The 22682-nt window shown below is 41.7% G+C and overlaps 1 protein-coding gene across 8 annotated transcripts in view; it reads left to right on the top strand.

Moving 5' to 3' along the window:
- ELMO1 (engulfment and cell motility 1) overlaps window positions 1-22682 on the top strand; it is an 818731-nt gene that overhangs the window by 554338 nt on the left and 241711 nt on the right. Inside the window, exon 1 of one of the 8 annotated variants that reach the window (XM_068236407.1) lies at window positions 747-821. The exons of 5 other annotated variants lie outside the window; for them this stretch is intronic. Coding sequence is in view for 1 of the 3 variants with exons in the window: in XM_068236406.1 (XP_068092507.1) it covers window positions 11777-11782 (6 nt within the window). In the remaining 2 variants the exon portion in view is untranslated. Of the gene's footprint in view, window positions 1-746; window positions 822-11331; window positions 11783-12645; window positions 12713-22682 lie in introns of those variants that run through there. 2 more of the 8 variants (XM_068236406.1, XM_068236408.1) reach the window with 2 other exon arrangements.

Below are 22682 nucleotides of genomic sequence, written 5' to 3'. Positions count from 1 at the left end.
ACACTGCTACTGCCTATAGAGCGCGTCCTTGTGGCTGCAGCTCTGGTGCTTTGAGTCCGCAAGGAGAAAAGCGTGATATAAATGATCTGTGTCTTGTCTGTGTCTAAAAAGAGTTCGGATAGAGTCAAGGAACTTTAGCGTATGCAGAACAGGGCGAATCCACGGGATAGGTCATAAATTTAACTGAAAATTATGTGATTATTTAAAGGACCACTATGGCAAAAAAAGTGTAACATTTAAAATACATGTAAACATATAACACATAAGCAGTAACATAACACAGAAGAAGTAAGTTTCTTAAATAGTAAAATGAACCATAAATTACTTTTCTCCCATGTTGCTGTCACTTTCAGTAGATAATAGAAATCTGACAGAACCGACAGGTTTTGGACCAACTCATCTCTTCATGTGGGATTCTCAGCATGGCCTTTATTCTTTATAAAGACAAAGCATGAAAAGGATTTATACACATACTAGTAGACCTAAGCCTGTTTAAAAACTAGCTCTAGGTCTGTGTCGGAACCTCTCCTCCCTCCCCTGTGTCCGCCGCACAGCGCGCTTGTGCGTGCACAAGTCCGGCCATCCCCCTGGCCCGTCCTGATCCCTGTCCCAAGGCTGTCCGTGCGACACATGCGCAGTAGCGCAAAGAACGGACACACGCACACACACACGGACGTGGGACGCAGAGATGCGTGTTTTATTAGGTAGGTTGTTAGCCAGCTATATATGCTTGCTCTTTTTTTTGGCAGTTGGATGGAGCAACTGCCATTCAATAAGTGCTTTTGAAAATAAAGAAAACCCTGAGAACCCCACATGCGGAGGTGAGCTGGTCCAAAACATGTTGGATCTGTCAGATTTCTACTACCTACTGTAAAGCTGGCCACTAACGGTCCAATTTCTAGCGAAAAATCGTTTGAGCGATCAGAAATTCTGATCGGACGAAAAATCGTTAACTACACCATCAACTAACCAGTCATTGCTTCCTATCCATCACGACCACCAAGAAAATCCAAATTTTCGTTTGACGAAAATTCATTCGGGCGACATTTTTTTCATTCGTTCATAATCGATTGTGTCCACCAATGGAGATTATTTACAACCAATCCGATCAGAATTTCTGATCGCTCGAACGATTCTTCGCTAGAAATTGGACCATTAGCGGCCAGCTTAAGTCAAACAAAATATGAGAAAAGTAATGTATGACACATTTTACTCTAGGAGAAATGTACTTCTTATTTCTATATGTTTAAATGTACTTGGAATTTTGCTATTTTCGTGATAGTGGTCCTTTAACAAATTAGCACATACTTAAAGAACAATTACTAAAAACATAAACATTGCATGGGCAGCACAGTGGCGTAGTGGTTAGCGCTTTCGCCTTGCAGCGCTGGGTTCCTGGTTCGAATCCCAGCCAGGTCAACATCTACAAGGAGTCTGTATGTCCTCCCCGTGTCTGTGTGGGGTTCCTCCGGGCACTCCGGTTTCCCCCCACACCCTAAAAACATACAGATAAGTTAATTGGCTTCCCCCTAAAATTGTCCCTAGACTACAACACATACACTACACGATACATACACATAGCACATACGACTATGGTAGGGACTAGATTGTGAGCTCCTCTGAGGGACAGTTAGTGACAAGACAATATATGCTATGAGTGTTGCGGAAGACGTCGGCGCTATATAAATACTAAATAATAATAATGTTTCAAAGCTGGTAAATACAATAAGTACATGAGGGGGAGGGGCAAGTGCAGAGGGATGGAAAGGAGTGAAGAAAGCATTGTTCAGTCCTCAGAAATAGTGACATAAGGGCCACTTGTGTATCCTGATGTTCACCCTTCATCAAGGGTATAATATAACACTGATGAATAGTTTGTGTTGTTTGGCCTAAAATCTTAATTTTAGTGGATTGCATTTAGGAATTGTGAGACATGCATGCATTGTTTTGTAATAGCTTTGTATGGGTCCTGATGCATCTTTGTCAATTTTATCTTTTAATTATATCAATCATGTGAGAAATTGTCTTTTCTGGAATCTGGAGTTTGCTGAAGATGTAATCTTGGAGTGGAATAAGATTAATAAGTCAAAAGGAATCAGTAGTAGTGCTTAGGAACTGCGTCTAAGGTCATAAGGTAATGTGCTATTAAAGCAAACTTGAACTAAAAATTAATTGATAAGGTAAACATCAGTGTTCTCCACATCATTTTTTTCAAGCCAGGTGGCATGAAAAAGTAGCCGGATGGGATGGGATGGGATGAGGGGGAATGCAAGGGCAGTGCTTCTCGGTACAACTCTGCTTACAGCATAGGAAGAGGATGGGGGGAGGTGAGCAGATGACAGCCAGGTGCTCACCAAAACTAGCCGGGGGAGCACCCGGCTAAAAGTACCTGGGGAGAACACAACATATTTTATGAATAGTTTTACTCTTAAAGTGAACCCAAGGTGAAAATAAACTGATAAGATGAACAATTATATTTATCCTCCTGCTCCTAAAAATTACTTTTTTTAAGTATCCCATGGCTTTCTTTATTTTTAAAGTTTTACAAAGTAGGTTGAAAGTTTTACTGTCTCTAATTAGTGGGAGGCTATTAAGTGTCCCAGAGTGAAAAGACATGAACTATTGACCTTGTCCTATCTCTCCCCGGCCTCAGAAGTTGTTATCTGCCAGGTACACATTTATGGCTGTAATTTGCTTATTAGTGATGTTTACTATATTCCTGACAAGGTACCCACAAGACAGAAGCTGTCACTTCCATGCCTAGAAATAAACTCTTTCAGGCAAAGTAAATCAGCCTGGATTTTGATGTTTTGTATTGTATATACACATGTTTATCTTATCATGTCACATATCGCCTCGGGTACACGTTAAGGCTCCATCCTTATTTGAGCGGTGATCCCATTGCAGCGAAGCCTGCCGCGGAATCACCACACAAATCCGTACTCCTATGACCCTGCGACAGAGTGCGCCGACAGGGTCATATGCATAGGCTCACCCCGCTCAGTGATGTACTCCCTGCTAGACAGGTAGTACATAACTGGGACTCCTGTCGGTCTGTACATGCTCGCCGCACTGCAATCTGCCGTTCACACGTACTGCGTTGCCACAGACTTACATTTACTGCATAATCAATGTGGTAGGCACGGATTAGGTGGTAATGCACTGATGACTTTGTGGCAGCTACCTGACGAACTTCCTCTGACCCAGAATATCGCATCGCGTAAGTGTGAAGGTCTCCCTAGACTTTCATTGGCTCAGGGGCCACTTTCAGTAAAACAACTCACTGCAGCGCCATAGTGTAAAAGGAGCCTAAATAGGACATTACTAGAATACAACAATCTTATTTTGTGTTTAAAAGCTAAAAACATAAGATTAACCACTACCAGATGACCCCTGCATTAAAACGTCCTGTTGGAGCCTCTTAACTGCTCCTGGAAGTTTTAATGCATCGCTCGCTCTCGCCACCGATGTGTTCCCTCTACCCAATCGCAATGCCAAAAAATAAAATTACACGCACACCTTACATTTACATTCAAAAATGAATACAACGAATCTCTTCCACTTCCAAAAGACCCACTCCCATCAAAACAGTTTAAAAAGAATACATACATAGTTGCCTTAGGCACTCAGCTTTTTTAATGTGTATTTTATGAGGGTATATGCCTGTTACTTTACTACATAAGAGCTTGTAATTATGGGCTGGACACACACACAAAAAAACCCAAAAAACTGAAAATTTACATCAATATTTTTAAATAATATATTTACACAGAAAAATAAACGGGACAAAAGGGCAAATAAAATGTGTGGGTTTTAATTATGGTAGCATGTTTTATTTTTAGCTATAATGGCTCTCTGCCACAATTTTACTGTATTGCTATGTAAGATGACCTTAACGAACCCAGGAGTACTTCCTGGGTTGCGGCCTAGCTTCCGATTGGAGAATGCTAGGGAGGCGGAGAACGACGGGCTGCCAGGAAAACAAAGCAGGCTAGCCACAAGCAGATTGTCGCTAGCCTGGCGATATTTTGAGGGGGGACAGCAGAGTGCCGGAGGGACTAGCGGCGGCAATAGACAGACACAGAGGCATGTCATTGTGCACATGACAATCCTCTGGGTCCTATTAACATACATCCACCTCAGGTTGTCCTTAACCACCCTAGCGTTCTGGACGAGCTGAGCTCGTCCAGAGACGCTAGAAGTCACCAATCAGGCCCCGCTGGGCCGATTTTGATATTTTTTTTTCAAACACGCAGCTAGCACTTTGCTAGCTGCGTGTTTGCCCCGACCGCCGCTACCCGACGCGAAAGAGGCCCCCCCCCCCCGCAGACCCTGTGCGGAGCCTGGCCAATCGCCACCAGGCTGCGCTTTGGGGTGGATCGGGAGTCCCTTTGACGTCGATGACATCACTCCGTTCGTCGCCATGGCGATGGGGGAAGCCCTAAAGGAAATCCCGTTCAGGACGGGATTTCCTTATGGGCGTGATCGCCGGCGGCGTTTGGAAGGGTTGGAGGGAAAGGCCAGCAAGGGGAGAATCATGTAGCTAGCGCTAGGCTAGCTGCATGATGTAAAAAACAAACTCAGGCGAAAAAAACCCTCCCATGGCCGCGGGAATCAGAACGCCCAGCAGGTTAAAGCTATATTAACCATTTCAGCCGCCCAGACGTGAAGCTCACGTCCGGGCGGCTGCTCTGCTGCGCTCTCCTGCGTGCGATCGCGGGCGCGCCCCCGTGTCCCACGGTAGCCCCGGGATCATTGAAAGGGAACATGGTTCCCGATCACCGATCCCTATCCCCCGCAGAAAAACTGAAGCGCTCACCCGTGAGGCTTTGGCTCTTCTGCCCGGAAAAATGTCCGCATCCCCCTTGTATTTCCGCTTAGCGAGAAGTACATGGAGGGAAAACAAAAATGAAGGTGGCCATCTTGTGGCCAAATAGTAAAACTACATCTACACATTTTTTACTTTACAATTTACACATATAGCAACATTAGAAATTTACTGTTTATGCCCCACACCAAAATATTCCCCAAATAAAAATTTTAATGGAGAAAAAAAAAATGCAATAAAAAAAAAAATAAAGACATACAATACATGGGCGTCCGCAGAAAATTTTCCAGGGGGGGGGGGGGGGGGCAAAAAGCCGCAAATTTGGGTTGGTGTCGTGCGCGCGCCAAAAAATGGAGCTACGTCATGGTGTCGTAGCGCGCCGCGCCGAAAAATAGGTGTGGGCATGAACCAGAATGTGGGTGTGGTCGTGGGTGGAGACAAGTTTACATGAACTAAGCAATGGTGGGACATTAGATTAGGACAGTGGTGGCGAACCTTTTGGAGGTCGAGTGTCCAAACTGCAAAGTCACTTTACTATCACAAAGTGCCAACAGCAATTTAAACTAAATACAAACGTTTTAACTCATACATGAACATTACGGAAAATTAAGTTGAAAATAAACTGTGAAGATAAACAATTTCATCCATCGTACTCCTGAAAAAAATTATTCATTTTTTTTAGAACCTCCCAGTTTCATTTTCTGTTTTAAAAAGCGGAAAAAGTAGGTTTAATGCTATTGTCTCATATGATGATGATTCAGCTTTTTCCATAGTCTCGCAGTTAGCAATCATGTGACCCCCAACAAGACAAATTCAGCAATCATGAGGCCCCCCCCCCCATCAAGACAAATTCAGCAATCATGAGGCCCCCAACATGACCAACTCAGCAATCATGAGGCCCCCAACAAGACAAATTCAGCAATCATGAGGCCCCCCAACAAGACAAATTCAGCAATCATGAGGCCCCCAACAAGACAAATTCAGCAATCTTGAGGCCCCCAACAAATCATGAGGCCCCCAACAAGACAAAGTCAGTAACCATGAGGCCCGCAACAAGACAAATTCAGCAGTCATGAGGCACATAAATAGACAGCTTTTCACATAAATAGGCAGAATGCCCCCTTAATATGTGGACACCTCTCACCTGGCAGCAGTTCCCCAAAATACACTCAATCTGACAGCAGTGGTTCCCCAAAAATAGGTAGCCCCAGGTCTATAGGTGTCCCCAGAATAGGTGGCCAGCGGTATAGATGTCCCCAGAACTGGTAGCCAGGGGTAGAGATGTCCCCAGAACAGGTAGCCAGGGGTATATGTGCCCAGTATATGTAGGCAGGGGTATATGTCCCCAGTATATGTAGGCAGGGGTATATGTCCCAGTATATGTAGGCAGGGGTATATGTCCCAGTATATGTAGCCAGGGGGATATGTCCCAGTATATGTAGCCAGGGGGATATGTCCCAGTATATGTAGCCAGGGGGATATGTCCCAGTGTATGTAGGCAGGGGGATATGTCCCAGTATATGTAGCCAGGGGGATATGTCCCAGTGTATGTAGGCAGGGGGTATATGTCCCAGTATATGTAGGCAGGGGGTATATGTCCCAGTATATGTAGGCAGGGGGTATATGTCCCAGTATATGTAGGCAGGGGGTATATGTCCCAGTATGTGTAGCCAGGGGGATATGTCCCAGTATATGTAGGCAGGGGTATATGTCCCCAGAAAAAGTAGCCAGGGGTATATGTCCCAGTATATGTAGGCAGGGGGGTATATGTCCCAGTATATGTAGGCAGGGGGGATATGTCCCAGTATATGTAGGCAGGGGTATATGTCCCAGTATAAGTAGGCAGCGGTATATGTCCCAGTATAAGTAGGCAGGGGGTATATGTCCCAGTATAAGTAGGCAGGGGGTATATGTCCCAGTATATGTAGCCAGGGGTATATGTCCCAGTATATGTAGGCAGTGGTATATGTCCCAGTATATGTAGGCAGGGGTATATGTCCCAGTATATGTAGGCAGGGGTATATGTCCCAGTATATGTAGGCAGGGGTATATGTCCCAGTATATGTAGGCAGGGGTATATGTCCCAGTATATGTAGGCAGCGGTATATGTCCCAGTATATGTAGGCAGGGGGTATATGTCCCAGTGTATGTAGCCAGGGGGATATGTCCCAGTATATGTAGCCAGGGGGATATGTCCCAGTATATGTAGCCAGGGGGATATGTCCCAGTATATGTAGGCAGGTGTATATGTCCCAGTATATGTAGGCAGGGGTATATGTCCCATTATATGTAGCCAGGGGGATATGTCCCAGTATATGTAGGCAGGGGTATATGTCCCAGTATATGTAGGCAGGGGGTATATGTCCCAGTATATGTAGGCAGGGGGTATATGTCCCAGTATATGTAGCCAGGGGGATATGTCCCCAGAAAAAGTGGCCATGTGTGCAGGAGGAGGGGAGCAGCGCAGAGAAGAGGGAGAGCTATGGGCACTCACCTTAGGGGGCTCTCCCTCCCTCTCTCGCTCTCCCCTCTGGAGTCCGGAATGAAGTGTGCAGCGGCTGGCAGCGGGCGGAACTTGCCTCCTCTCGTCGCATGCGCCGGATGGATTAGCCGCTACTCTGGTCTGATCCAGACCAGAGTGCGGCACCAGAATTTCCGGCGCAGGAGCGAGAGGAGGTAAGTTCCGCCCGCTGCCAGCCGCTGCACACTTCATTCCGGAGGGGACAGCGAGGGAGAGAGAGCCCCCTAAGGTGAGGGAAGGGGGGGGGGGGACGTCCGCCCTTCCCCACTGTGCCCATAGCTCTCTCTCTTCTCTGCGCTGTTCCCCTCCTGCTGGCTGCACGGGCACGCGGCCAGGAGGGGGGGGGGCAGCGGGCGGCCAGGCTCGGGCAGATGCCCGGTTTTGCCATATGTGCGGACGCCCATGATACAATAGTTACCTAAGGGTCTGAACTTAAATATGCATTTGAAGGGGGTATACTACAAACATTTTTTAAATTATAAGCTTGTAAATAGTGATGGGCGCAAAACGGAAACCATGCACCTTTATTTCCAAATAAAATATTGGCGCCATACATTGTGATAAATGTGACAAAATGTAAATGGTATAATAACCGAGACCTACGGACATATAAAATACATAGGTTTTAGTTATGGTAGCATGGATTATTTTAAAGCTATAATGTCCGAAAACTGAGAAATAATGAATTTTTTTCATTTTTTTCTTATTAATCCTGTTAAAATGCATTTAGAGTAAAGAGGCTCTTAGCAAAATGTACCACTCACAGAAAGCCCAATTAGTGGTGGAAAAAACAAGATCTAGATCAATAAATTGTGATAAGTAGTGATAAAGTTATTAGCGAATGAATGGTAGGTGAAAATTGCTCCGATGCATAAGGTGAAAAATCCCCGCGGGCTGAAATGGTTAAGATGGCATCTCCTTTGGGAACAAAAAGCTCCTGGCCAGGAAACTGACACTATACCCTGTCAGCCATTCTGGCCTGTCATTGTCAACGTGAATGCCCAAGCATGTTGTCTGTATAATAAGATTCACTGGAGCACCAGATCTGCTGGGTTCCAGCATGTAGCCCTGCCACCTTGCAGAAAAAGACCTCTACCTTTTCTAAATCTGATAAACTAGAGCTTCTGTAAAAATGCAAGTTCTAATATCTTGCAATGCTTAGCCACTAAAATATGTAACAGTGTTTCTCCACCCTCTTCCCCTTGCTTGTAAAGTCATGAGACATAAGCTGGAGGCTTAACCCTCCTGGCGGTTTGGCAAAATCCGCCAGGGGGCAGCAAATACGTTTTTTTTTTGGTTTTTTTTTCATGTAGCGAGACGAGGTCTCGCTACATGATAGCCGCTGCTCAGCGGCATCCCCCCAGCCCCTCCGATCGCCGCCGGCGATCGGAGATCAGGAGATCCCGTTCAAAGAACGGGATCTCCTGGAGGGCTTCCCTCGTCGCCATGGCGACGGGGCGGGATGACGTCATCGACGTCGTGACGTCAAAGGGGACTCCGATCCACCCCACGGCGCTGCCTGGCACTGATTGGCCAGGCAGCGCACGGGGTCTGGGGGGGGGGCGGCTGCGGCGACGCGTATAGCGGCGGATTGGCGGGTAGCGGCGGCGATCGGGCACTGCACGCAGCTAGCAAAAAAAAATTATGCAAATCGGCCCAGCGGGGCCTGAGCGGTGCCTCCCGGCGGCATAGCCCGTGCTCAGCACGGGCTTACCGCCAGGGAGGTTAACTGATTTGTCTGTGAACTGTCCACACATGAGCAGCTTTGTAGCATGTAAGGATTAAAGCATGCCAGCAAATTAGTCCAGTGTAGGTAACTTTTCTTTTTTAATAGCACCATCATTTGGACAATCTGCTCTGCGCAAACACCAAACGAGTTCTGTTTGTGAATTAACATTTGGTCCCTATCATTGCTAAACTAGTAAGCAAAAAATATCTAAAGCTCACCATATAAACAATGATTTTGATCACCAAGGATCCCACCAGCAAGCCATCATGATCCCTTTGTGCCCCCCACCCTCCAAAAAAACAAAAACAAATTTAAAACAAAATTTGAAACTGGAGCCGCCACTGCCTGCAGACATATGCATCACATGTGCATCGAGCACTCAGGCACAGGACATTTTAACCAGTTCGGTCTATCTGGACGAACTTATTCGTCCAGATAGGCTCTGTTGCTCCCGCGCTCACTCCTGCCGCTAGCCCCCCGATCAGTGAATGGGAATATAATATAATTCCCATTCACCAATCTAAGTCCCCCAGAGAAATACCGGCGCTTTCTATTCAGAGAGCGCGGTATTTCTGCCCCCAGGAAACTTCACCACTTTCTTTTTAGTTCCTGGATGCGATATCGTTCGCATCCAGGACTTTGACTGTGGCCACCTTGAGGCCAAATAGTAAACTGCACCCACATACATTTTTTTATTAAACAATTATATTATTTAACATGTAAAATTAGCTGTTTCCCTCCCACACCAAAAATTACCCAAATACATTTTTTATTAAAAAAAAATACAATAAAAAAACAAAAACATAAATAGTTACCCAAGGGTCTGAACTTTTTAAATATGCATGTCAAGAGAGTATGTTATTATATTATTTTAAATTATAAGCTTATAAATAGTGATGGACGCAAATTGAAAAAATGCACCTTTACTTCTAAATAAAATATCGGAGCCATAAATTGTGATAGGGACATCATTTAAACGGTGTAATAACCGGGACAGATGGGCAAATAAAATACATGAGTTTTAATTACGGTAGCGTATATTAATTTCAAACTATAATGGCCAAAAACTGAGAAATAATGAATTTTTTTCATTTCGTTCTTAATCTTCCTGTTAAATTGGATTTAGAAAAAAAATATTCTTAGCAAAATGTACTACCCAAAGAAAGCCTAAGTAGTGGCGGAAGAAACAAGATACACATCAATTAATTGTGATAAGTAGCAATAAAGTTATTGGCAAATGAATGGGAGGTGAACGTTGCTCGGATGCATGAGGTTTTCGACACTGCGGTGCTGAACCGGTTAAATGGGTTAACGATACTCATCAACTGAACTCAGAAAATAGTATTATGAGCAACCATGTGCAGCAATCTGAAATCTCCACCTTACTCCCAGTCTGCAGCAGATGTAAAGCCTGCCTTTTGGCTGCCCACATAGTGCCACCTCTTAGGTGTCAATATCTGAATTAACTATGATCAGTTGACCAGAATTATAGTTGATCTACTGTATGTTGCTGTGTATCTGCTGTATTAAAACTGAAATTTGTTGCATTAGATTAGGGACTTGTCAGTGTGCATAAATGTTGTCCTGCTTGTCTGGACATGCGCTTAAATGAGAATTGACGTAATGAATTGCAATAGTACAATAGAAAAATACAAGTTTGTTTGTGCATGCGTCTGTGTGTGTGTTTTTCAAACCATTTTTAAATATTAATACCACCTGCTTTTGGTCGTTTATGAAATACATTTGATAAGCCTCTGTTTATGTATAGATAAATGCCTAGTAATTAATCTAATGATAGATAGATAGATAGATAGATAGATAGATAGATAGATAGATAGATAGATAGATAGATAGATAGATAGATAGATGGTATGGAGAAGTTATGCTGACATTTATTACACAATATTACACAATTGCATTTCTAATGTGACTGGTTGCTTTACATGGCTATAACCATAGTGTTCAGCTTTGTGTGAGGACACCCAGGTTTTGTAGGAAGTTTTCTGCACAATTTTGAGCTGGTGGATGTTTCAGGAAAAACAGCACTGCCGCGTCAAATTTAAGTAATGGAGGGAGGAGAAAGATGAGATTGTAGTTGATTATGAATCTGGCAGCAGATGTTCTATACAAATCTAGCTCACTACATCCTGTCTGTTTCCATGGTGACAGAATAAGTAATTATTGAGCCCAGACGCTCCCTTTTCTTTCCCTCTCCCCAGCAAGGTGAAAGCTGGGAATGAATTTAAACTGTTTCTTTCTAAGCTGATGTATGTCACCCAGGGCAGGAGAGAGAGCAGAATGGCAAAGACGCAAAATGTAATTTAGTTCAGTATGATCCTGGAAGAGAACTATGTTTTTTTATTATACAGAAGAAAAGGTCTCAGAGGATTCTAGGCAAATGGGCAGGAATTTCCCTGGAATAGAAATTGACTGTGATTGGCCCGTTGTAAGCGTGCCCTTGCCTATCAGATCACAGCTGGTTTAGCAGCACAATAAACATAAGCACAGCTACACGCTTATCATTTTGGACTTGAACTGTGCAGTAGTTGTAGGTGTACATAAATTGGAAGTCTCATTTCACACAAACCTCAGTGACACAGCTTTCATCTTATTGGTGTTTATGAAGATTGGGGCATTTCTTTATGGGAATTATTACTAGAAGGAAGATTACTGTACAGCACCACAATGGATCAGTGGGATGTGTGTAAGTACAGTACTATTTACCACTACTTTAAAAATGTTTTAATTTACAGACACAGCAATTGAGCCAAATTGTATACCAAAATATACTTGCATTGCAAATCCTCAGATTTTATATTACTGCCCGATTTATTTTTGAATAGTTAAATATTTTCCAAATATATATATTTTATTTTTTCATTTGGATTGATGCTTTTGATGTATGAGTTACGACTGCATGTTTTTTGTTTGTTTTTTGGTGTGTGTTTTGATTTTTGTTTGTATCAAACACATTTCTTACCTAAAGAACAATTTATTAGGTGCTGCAGATTGTAGCAACCAGTCACCAATAATCCTTAATAACGTTCCTTCTGCACTAAAATATTAGAATGTGAAATTTGTTTGATTCCTGTGAATTACTACACTTTGCATTAACTCTTTCACTGTAATCTGATATTGACACTGCAGAATCAGCTCTTTGCTAAGAAAAAAAAAATACTTTTCTGTGCAATAATCTTTTTTTGTGTCAAAACTTCAAATTGATATTTTGAGTCTGTAAGGCTTATTTCACATAAATGTAAAACTATGCGATACGCAAAATAAAACCTTTCAAAATGTACAGTTTCTCGAATGAATTTTGAGGTTATCTGTTTTTCACCCTACCTCTAGTGTTTGATACACCAAATAGCATAAGCTGCTATGCAGAGCAGACATTTCTTTGTCTTGTCATTGTTACACAATCCCCTCATGCTAATGTTTCTTTTTCTTGTTCCTTTCATTCTGTTGGAAATTTAACCCCTTAGTGTTGATCTGCAAGCCAGTCAATTCCTCATAGTGCTAACCATAAACCTGCTGTTTTTATGTATAATGCAGGTTGAACAAATGTCACTGAGCTTTAGAAATACATTTCCCAGGAAGCAATTCCTAACTACCGCTACCCAAACATGAGGAGCAGGTGAGAAAAGGTGGAGAGATTTGCAAGATGGGAGTTTTGTTCTACTCTCAGTAGGCTACTTTGTGTCTTTTCTAGATATGTTGAAGCATCCTTCACTTTTATTTAAAAACCCTTAGCATGGGCATGTTGTTTACTCTTAATTATATGCTCTGAGGTACATGACTAGTTAGAACAAATAAGTGTATCACATAATTTACAACCTTCAATAGCAGCTTGAGTAATGCATATTGTTATTGTTATTATTTATTGAATTTATAAAGCGCCAACATATTACGCAGCGCTGAACATTAATTTAGGTTACAGACAATATTTAGGGGAGACATACAGCAATATGACAATACAGGAATACAAGAAAACCAGATCACACACCATAGTATGAGTACCAGGTAATGCTTAGTCAGTCACTGGATGGAGCATGGAGATTAGGCAAGTTAGGTTCACTCAAATGCATAGAATTGGTTTACTGTAATGGAGGTGCAAGATCAGGTAGGACACAAAAGGAGGAGGACCCTGCCCAAAGGCTTACAATCTAGAGCAGCGGTGGCGAACCTATGGCACGCGTGCCGCCCGGCACGCGTAGCCTAATCTGCTGGCACGCCACCGCTGCTTATGAACTGGCCGCAGCGTCTACTAGACGCCGCCGCACCAGTTCATAGCCCGCAGCCCCGCAGTCTCCTGGGAGGCAGACCAGGGCTACGGCAAGATGGCTGCCGTCCCGAACCCCTGAACTGGAGACTATTTGTGTCTCCAGTACAGGGTTTCGGCGACAGCCATCTTCCCATAGGCCTGCACTCTGCCTGTCAGCGGCAGCGCGGGAGACTCAGCTGCAGAAGATCCGGGGAAGATGCACGCCAGAGCCCAGCCGAGAGGGAAGACTTCTGTCAGGTGAGTACATTACTTTTTTTTGCAGGTGAAATGCGGCCCACTGTGTTGTTTTCTGCTAAAATGTTTCCCACATTGTGTTTATTTACTATGAAATGCTGCCCACTGCTATGTTTTCTGGTGAATTGTGGCCCACTGCGTATGTTTTCTGGTGAAATGTGGCCCACTGTGTATGTTTTCTGGTGAGTTGTGGCCCACTGCGTTTATTTTCTGGTGAATTGTGGCCAACTGCGTTTATTTTCTGGTGAATTGTGGCCCACTGCATTTATTTACAGTGAAATGCTGCCCACTGCGTATGTTTTCTGGTGAAATGCTGCCCGCTGCGTTTGTTTTCTGGTGAAATGTGGCCAACTGCGTTTGTTTTCTGGTGAAATGCGGCCCGCTGCGTTTGTTTTCTGGTGAAATGCTGCCCGCTGCGTTTTTCTGGTGAAATGCTGCACGCTGCGTTTGTTTTCTGGTGAAATGCTGCCCTCTGCGTTTGTTTTCTGGTGAAATGCTGCCCGCTGCGTTTGTTTTCTGGTGAAATGCTGCCCGCTGCGTTTTGTTTTCTGGTGAAATGCTGCCCTCTGCGTTTGTTTTCTGGTGAAATGCTGCCCGCTGCGTTTGTTTTCTGGTGAAATGCTGCCCGCTGCGTTTGTTTTCTGGTGAAATGCTGCCCGCTGCGTTTGTTTTCTAGTGAAATGCTGCCCGCTGCATTTGTTTTCTAGTGAAATGTGGCCCACTGCGTTTATTTTCTCTTGAAATGTGGCCCACTGCGTCTATTTTCTGGTGAAATGTGGCCCACTGCGTCTTTCTGGTGAAATGTGGCCCACTGCATCTATTTTCTGGTGAAATGTGGGCCACTGCGTTTGTTTTCTGGTGAAATGTGGCCCACATTGCATGATTTTCTGCTGAAATGTTGCACACATTGCATTTATTTTCTGGTGTCTGGGGTAACTGTTGCTGCATTTATTATTAAGGGCTCATTCACACTACAGAACGTATGCACGAATGCAATTTCATGCATGCGTTGCCAACGCACAGTGATCGCACGGAATGCACATTGTGGTGCGCTAAAGCGTGGACGTCGGCAGCTGTACCCATCGGGGAAACGTATGCGTTGTGCGTTAAAATGGTTCCCAGATGCGTTACAACGTAAGGCATGGGAACGCACACCTGTAGTGTGAATGGTAACATGGAAGTCTATTGACTTTCATGTTACCATATGAATCTTACATTATGTGCGTTGCGTCAAAACTGACAGCGCTGCACATAGTGTGAATGAGCCCTTAATGGTCATAGTTGGCTATATTTGCTGCTTTGGGGTTACGGCGGGTATACTAATAAATAGCATCACACAGTTTCTGCACACCCATGATGCGAATCCTCGTTTCACCACATCATGGCGGAAACACTGCTTTCTTTTGCCGCGCTGTTACATTATTACGTTAGCTCCGCCCATACAATATCATGACCACGCCCATTTTTCGGCGAGGCGCGCGCCGCAACCCCCCCGTTGGCACTCGGAGATAAATAAGTCGATGTTAGGTCACAGTTTGGGCACTCGGCCTCTGAAAGGTTAGCCATCACTGATCTAGAGGATAGGGAAATTTTGAAAGGAGCAAGCTGTTCAAGCTTTTTTATACATAAACATTTAATTTAAAAATACAAATTGATTTATATGAAAAGGTTTTAAATTACATTCATAGATGTACAGGTTAACATTAAAAGAAAATCTTCTAGGTTGAGTAGTTAGTTACAAACAAGCAACAAGCATGCAGCTACGAAAATAGGAGTGGAGTCAGAGCCCTTGATCTGCTTAGTTACTCAAGGTCTTAAGCTGGCCACTAACGGTCCAATTTCTAGCGAAAAATCGTTCGAGCGCTCAGAAATTCTGATCGGACGAAAAATCGTTCACTACACCATCAACTAACCAATCATTGCTTCCTATCTATCATGGCCACCAAGAAAATCAAAATTTTCGTTCGGCGAAAATTCATTCGGGCGACATTTTTTTCACTCGTTCATAATCGATTGTGTCCACCAATGGACATTATTTACAACCAATCCGTTCAGAATTTCTGATCGCTCGAACGATTTTTTGCTAGAAATTGGACCGTTAGTGGCCAGCTTTAGATTCAGAGAGAATTAAATACAGATGGTCATGAGATGCTAATAATTCTGTCTTGCAGGCAAATTTGATGCACATTTTGTGCAGCTTGGAATTGGACTACTTGGACTACTTGACTGTGAGTGGGTTTGGTGGCCTTATTCCAATCTGTATACAATTTGCATGCAAATGGGAATTATTTGCATCTCCCTGTCCACCTCTTCTATGGTGTTTAGGATAATAGATAAGTACAACAGCCTGACAAGTATTTTTTAAAAGGTTTAGCATCAATGGTAGCCTCAATTGCCCTCTCAGTAGTGGTTTAATTTAACAGAAATAAATAATTGGGAATAGCCGAAGCACAGACATATATATACTGCTAGTGGCTGGATAGTGTACTGGTTAAGGGCACTGCCTTTGACATGGGAGACCAGGTTTCGAGTCCTGGCTAGGGTCTGTACCTATGCAGTAAGGAGTTCAGGGCAAGACTCCCTAACACTGCAGGGTGGCTTCTTGAGCGCGTCCCAGTGGCTGTAGCTCTAGAGCGCTTTTTTAGTCCGACAGGAGAAAAGCGCTATACAAATGTTCGGATTATTATTATTACTCACCGCTAACCATGTAGATGAATGCTGCCAATCCTGTTGGTACATAGCTGAGGTCCCCTCCTTTTGTTTACATTTTAATTTCATTTTTGATGGACGTGAAAATTAAACAAACCTTACCAATCCTGAAATAATGTCTCACACCCCAGCAATAAATCAGTGCTGCTAGTGACAAGACTCTATTTATAGAGTTGTTGCACCTCTGCTCTGGGACACAGGAAGAATGGCTTGAGGCCTGCAAATGATAAATAGCAAATGGGTCTTTAGTGTGTAATGCTATGTACACACTGTCAAATACTGTCACCTGTACAAATACTAGATTCTTGCACAAGATGGTCCCAAACAGCCATCAAGTTGTCTCCAGCATGTGTACGAGGCTAAATTCATTTTATCCCTACAGTATAGTTTGATTTATAGGATTCATATTTGCTGGAGGCGTAGTACACATGCAAAATATGTGCCATGGTCCAAAAAAACTTTGACACAGCTGGGCTAAACTGTCTCAATTCACCCTTTAATATATTCTTAAATGTCCCATAAATATGTATAAGTTCTTAAATCCCTTGCCATAAGGTACTCCAATTTTATGTGTATAGATTTCCGTTTCACCCTTATTCAAAAGACTGTTCAGATGGGTCTAATTTTTAAAAGGAAAAATTGAAATGGTATTTGTACACAAGAAGAAATATCCTAGCAATGTGATGTGTGCTTAATGCCTTGTAGTCACAGCTTTTAAAGGAACAAAGATAGGATGAGATGTGATTTAGTGAAATTAGTATGTCACTAACACTTTTATCCAATCATAACCCTTGTGCAGTCTTTCAATCAGAAACAGTTAATGGAAGTTTTTATGATGTTTTCAGTTGGGTTATAAGTCTCCCACATAAGACACCAAAGCATAAAGTATAGTATATACAACATTGGAAAAACTTGATGAAGGGAATGTAAGCACCCAGAGACAAACAAAGCAAACAAAAAATACAAAACTGTCTATCCATTAATATACAGAATCAAGTTTGCAGGACCCAATCAATCTCAAGGGCAAGCAAAAAATGAGTATAAGATCAAAAAACAGAACATGTTGTACAGAATTGACGTCTAAATCCGGTTATATAACAAAGCATAAATTCAAGGTGAAAATAATAGAAACATATACCAGGATACAGATTTCACTCAGCATTGGCACAGAAGATACTGGCGCTATATAAATCAATAATAATGATAATATTGGGGCGTAATACAGATTGAATTTCTTGCAGAGTTGTAAGCATCATGTTGCATAATTTCCTAAAAGATTTTAAGTTCAAAATTTATTTTATTAGATATCTGATACAAAACAAGTAAAAGACCAGCTACAGTAACATACGGTCTCGCGGCCGCATGCTGGAGTGAAAAGGTAGCAGTTAACAAAATTTGAATAAGTTAAGGTACAAGATACATGAATGATGTCATATAATGATTGGAAGCAAGAAACAAAAAACATTCACCATTAAAACAAAATACAACCAAAACAAATACGTTGAATTTGATATTGGTCAAATAGCAATATAGCAGTCAGACTCCTAAAATATAACATTCCAATAATATCAAAATTTGGAGAGGGCACATTGAATTCCCATCGAGGAGACATTTTGAAAAGATTTTAGAGGTTCCTGCTGGTGGGAATCAAAAACACAACACATCCAGGCACATGCTACCGATTGGTAAAATTAAGTTGCAGAAGACCACAAAGATTACCACCTGCTGGTAGTTAGTAGAAATATGTAGTAGTCCAAGCATGCAAATCTACCAGCAAGTGAAACAGGGAGCTGCAGGACTCACTACAAGCTGTTGGTGAACAGGGCATGTCCAAAATAAAGATAGGTCCTGTGTAGCAGGGAAACACTTCAGGAATACAGCTGGATAGAGATAAAAAAGAAATGGACACAAATAAATGTTTTGCGGTACAACGTCTAGGTGAGGAAATGATCTCTGAAACATCGTCATGAATCTGGGATCCTAGAAAGTTTGTACTTTATGGCAAATTATACGAGGACATATTCACATATATGGTATATTTTAAATATGTTCAACAACTTTGTTTTTACAGTTTAATACTGGTCTATGTCAGTACCATGGTTTAAACCATGTGTATGCAGTTTTCCATTGCATAAAAGTACGGAAACTGAATTCTCACTTTAAGCAAGGTATATTTATCTACCTTTATTCCTAGTATTTTTAATTGTTTAGTGCAACATGGCTTTAAGGTCTATCCAGTTTGATTTTTGTGCCACACGCATTAAATAACTACATTATCAGCTCATAGGCATGCCTCTTTAGCATTTCAGGCCACAATTGCAGGGTGATTAACTGGCTAAAGTTTCCCATTAACAGTACAGCGCAATTTTTCTTCAGATGGGATCATTTGATCAGATTTTGTTAGATCAAACTGTACAAAAAAATGCCATATATGGAGAAAGTCTATCTGAAATGATTCTATCATCCATTCATTTGAAGAATTTTATTGATTTGAAATGTTGGATTTGAAGTGGAAAAGTGCTCAGCTCGAAATGTTAATGGGAACAATCTACCATTACTTTCCAATCACTTCAGATTTTTTTTTTAAGTTGTAATTCTCAACAGCACAACTATTAGGAATAAGCCATACTGGCTACATTTGCGCTATATTTGCATTTCGAAAAAACCATTTTTCCATCCACTTGAATGAGAAATGCTGTCATTCTCATTTAAAGAGACTCCGTAACAAAAATTGCATCCTGTTTTTTATCATCCTACAAGTTCCAAAAGCTATTCTAATGTGTTCTGGCTTACTGCAGCACTTTCTGCTATCACAGTCTCCATAATAAAACAATGTATCTTTCCCTTGTCAGACTTGTCAGCCTGTGTCTGGAAGGCTGCCAAGTTCTTCAGTGTTGTGGTTCTGCTATGAACTCCCCCTTGCAGGCCCCTCTCTGCACACTGCCTGTGTATTATTTAAATTAGAGCAGCTTTTCTCTTCTCTCTTATCTTTTACAAGCTGGATAAATCGTCCTCTGAGCTGGCTGGGCTTTCACATACTGAAGAATTACAGACAAGGGCAAAGCTGTTTGCAGGAGAAAAAAGAGCAGCCTGAAACTTCAGTGCATGAGAACTGCAGGGAGAAAGAAACACACAAATGATCTCTTGAGATTCAAAAGGAAGGGTGTATACAGCCTGCTTGTGTATGGTTGTATTTTCTATGTGTGGACATACTGTACATCAACCTACTTCCTGTTTTGGTGGCCATTTTGTTTGTTTATAAACAAACTTTTTAAAACTGTTTTTAACCACTTTTAATGCGGCGAGGAGCGGCGAAATTGTGACAGAGGGTAATAGGAGATGTCCCCTAACGCACTGGTATGTTTACTTTTGTGCGATTTTAACAATACAGATTCTCTTTAAGTGAATGAGAAAAGAATTTAAAAATGTAAATACAGCCAGTGTGAATCAGCCCTAGAGTAATCATCTGAATGGATATCTTCAAAGTTCTATACTCCAAAAAATACACCAATCAAAATTTGCCACAGATACACAGTAGTATTACATTTTATCATACTCTGCAATATCTCATAATTATTAAAATGACTCTGTAACAACATTTCCAGCCTTATTTCTTCTATCCTATAAGTTCTATATATAAGTTCCTATACCTGTCCTAATGTGGTCTGGCTTACTGCAGCCTTTTCTAGTTGCACTCTGTAATATATCTAATCTTCTTTTCTTTGTCAAGCTTTGTTGAGACAGAGAGGAATGCACTGCCTCTGCTGTGATAGGGAGAAATTGTGCACGCCCCCTGCAGGCTCTGTGTGTGTGCTGTGTTTATTTAGATAGGCACCTCAGATTGGGGACTCCCTGGCACGACACTCGACATGATGAAGCGGTTGTAATCACGAAACGCGTTGTCAATTTAAAAGTGCCCTATTAAAGTATTCTGTTCATGATATTCTGAGTGACTACTTCATAAGGTAGGATCTTTCATTACCTTTTGTTTTTGTTATATATATATATATATATATATATATATATATATACACCTACCCTCTTCCACTGTGTTTATTAGTCACAGACAGCTCTCTGCTCTCAATTTCAGCTTGTCTGAGGGGGAAGGGAGCTTCCCATGCTGAGAAACTGAGAAGCTCTGACTGGAGTTCACTATGTAATAAAAACTTGTAGTATACTGTAACATTATATATATATATATATATATATATATATATATATATATATATATATATATATATATATATAATACATACATCACTTTCTGGTTAGCTGCCTAAAACTGGCGATTAAAAGCCAGGATCATGGTGGGGAGTGGCGGAAATGGCAAAGAGGGATCCAGGAGATCGCAGTGACTCGATTGGTATGTTTTTTATTGTACAAATCGGACAGGACAGATTCTCTTTAACTTCCGAGCGTTTCTGACATCATTTCCTGTTCTTCTGTAATAAAAAAGAAAATGTATGATTCTTTGATCACGTACAATGGAGTACGTATGACCATGTACGTAAAATCGTATGTAAAAATCGACCCGTTTATAAAAACAATGGATAATTACTTTCCGATCACTTTCAATCCACAAATCTGATCGACAGATTGCATCTGAGGAAAATATTGTACCTTTAATGACACCTTAAAGGAGCACTATGGCAAAAAAAATTTCAATGTAAAATATGTGCAAACATAGACAAATAAGAAGTACATTTTTAACACAGTAAAATGAGCCATAAATTACTTTTCTCCTATGTTGCTGTCACTTACAGTAGGTAGTAAAAATCTGACAGAAGCGACAGGTTTTGGACTAGTCCATCTCTTCATAGGGGATTCTCAGCAAGGCTTTTATTCTTTATAAAGATATTCCCTAAAAAAGGATTTAAACAATGAAGCTTCCCTGCTCGCTACACAGTTTTTTGGCAGTTGGACGGAGCAACTGTCATTCACGAAGTGCTTTTGAAAATAAATAAATCCCTGAGAATTCCTTATGAAGAAATGAACTGGTCCAAAACGTGTTGCTTTTGTCAGATTTCTACTACTTACTGTAAGTGACAGCGACTTAGGAAAAAAGTAATTTATGGCTCATTTTACTCTGGAAAAAAATGTACTTCTTATTTGTATATGTTTGCACATATTTTAAATCTTACAATTTTTTGCCATAGTGCCCCTTTAAGAACACTTGATCAACTGCTGTCAATAACCTCTATTATTAAAATGAGCAAGAGTGTGTTCATACCCTTAAATTATGGAAATGTTATAGGTTCACTCGGGGGCTGCAGGCTTCTCAGTCATTGGCTCTCAGTTCATTTCATAATCCTGGCTTCACTCCAGGTGACAATGAAGATTTGGCCTGGATAGCTGTCCTAAATATAAACACCCTTACTATTTTCCTACATCATGCTGGGTGGCTCATACCCCTGGCATCTCTAGTTGCTAGTCATGACTGCAGTCCTCACCAGGTGTTCCAGCTACGTCAGCTTCATCACTACTGGTCTGCGCTGGTTCTTATCCTCTTTGATGCAGAGTAGTTATACTTGAACTATGGTGTAAGAAATATTCTTTACAGGGTGGTAGAATATCCTACCATAATGGCTCGGTATCAAATGCGCCAGAAAATGTTTGGATTATGAAAGGGTGGGAATGGTTTCATGTCCCAATTTCTTTTAGTATGCAAAACTACTGCTTCCAAACAATTCTGAAGGGCTGTCTATCCTTAAAACTAATATAAATAGCTAGCATAGGGCCTAATTAACACCAGCTAGGTTATCTAGACTATTCCCTAATAGCTCAGACCAATATTTGGTTTTCTGGTCTTGGTCACAGTCTAATCCCCTAATCACAACAGGTCTAAATAAAGCTCTATAGTTCTAAAGGATCCCTCAGTTCTTTTATTGGGAAAAAGCCCAGCCCTATAAGGCATTCAACACATACAGTGCTGCCCATAATTATTCATACCCCTGGCAAATTTTGACTTAAAGTTACTTTTTGTCAACCAGTAAGTAATTTTTTGACGGGAAATGACATAGGTGTCTCCCAAAAGATAATAAGACGATGTACAAGAGGTATTATTGTGAGAGAAAAAAAACATTTCTCAGCTTTTATTTACATTTGAGCAAAAAGTGTCCAGTCTAAGAATTATTCATACCCTTCACAAACTGTCACAGTCTGTGGGAAAATCCAAAATTCTATACCATTCCAAATAGTCCAAGCTGCTCTAAAGCATCCTAATTACCCTGAATTATTGGGAACAGCTTTTAGGTTTTAACCTCCCTGGCGTTATCATTCTTTCTGGATTTTAGGGTCTAAAAGTGGTGCAATTTTTTTCCAGAACTATGTGCTGTTTTCTTTTGCCCTGTAATTCTTAGGAATAACTTACTAATAACAG

This window comes from Hyperolius riggenbachi, chromosome 5 (assembly GCF_040937935.1).
Source record: "Hyperolius riggenbachi isolate aHypRig1 chromosome 5, aHypRig1.pri, whole genome shotgun sequence".
Taxonomy (NCBI): domain Eukaryota; kingdom Metazoa; phylum Chordata; class Amphibia; order Anura; family Hyperoliidae; genus Hyperolius; species Hyperolius riggenbachi.
Note: the sequence above shows the minus strand (reverse complement) of the source record. Positions and strands in the feature narration are given on the sequence as shown.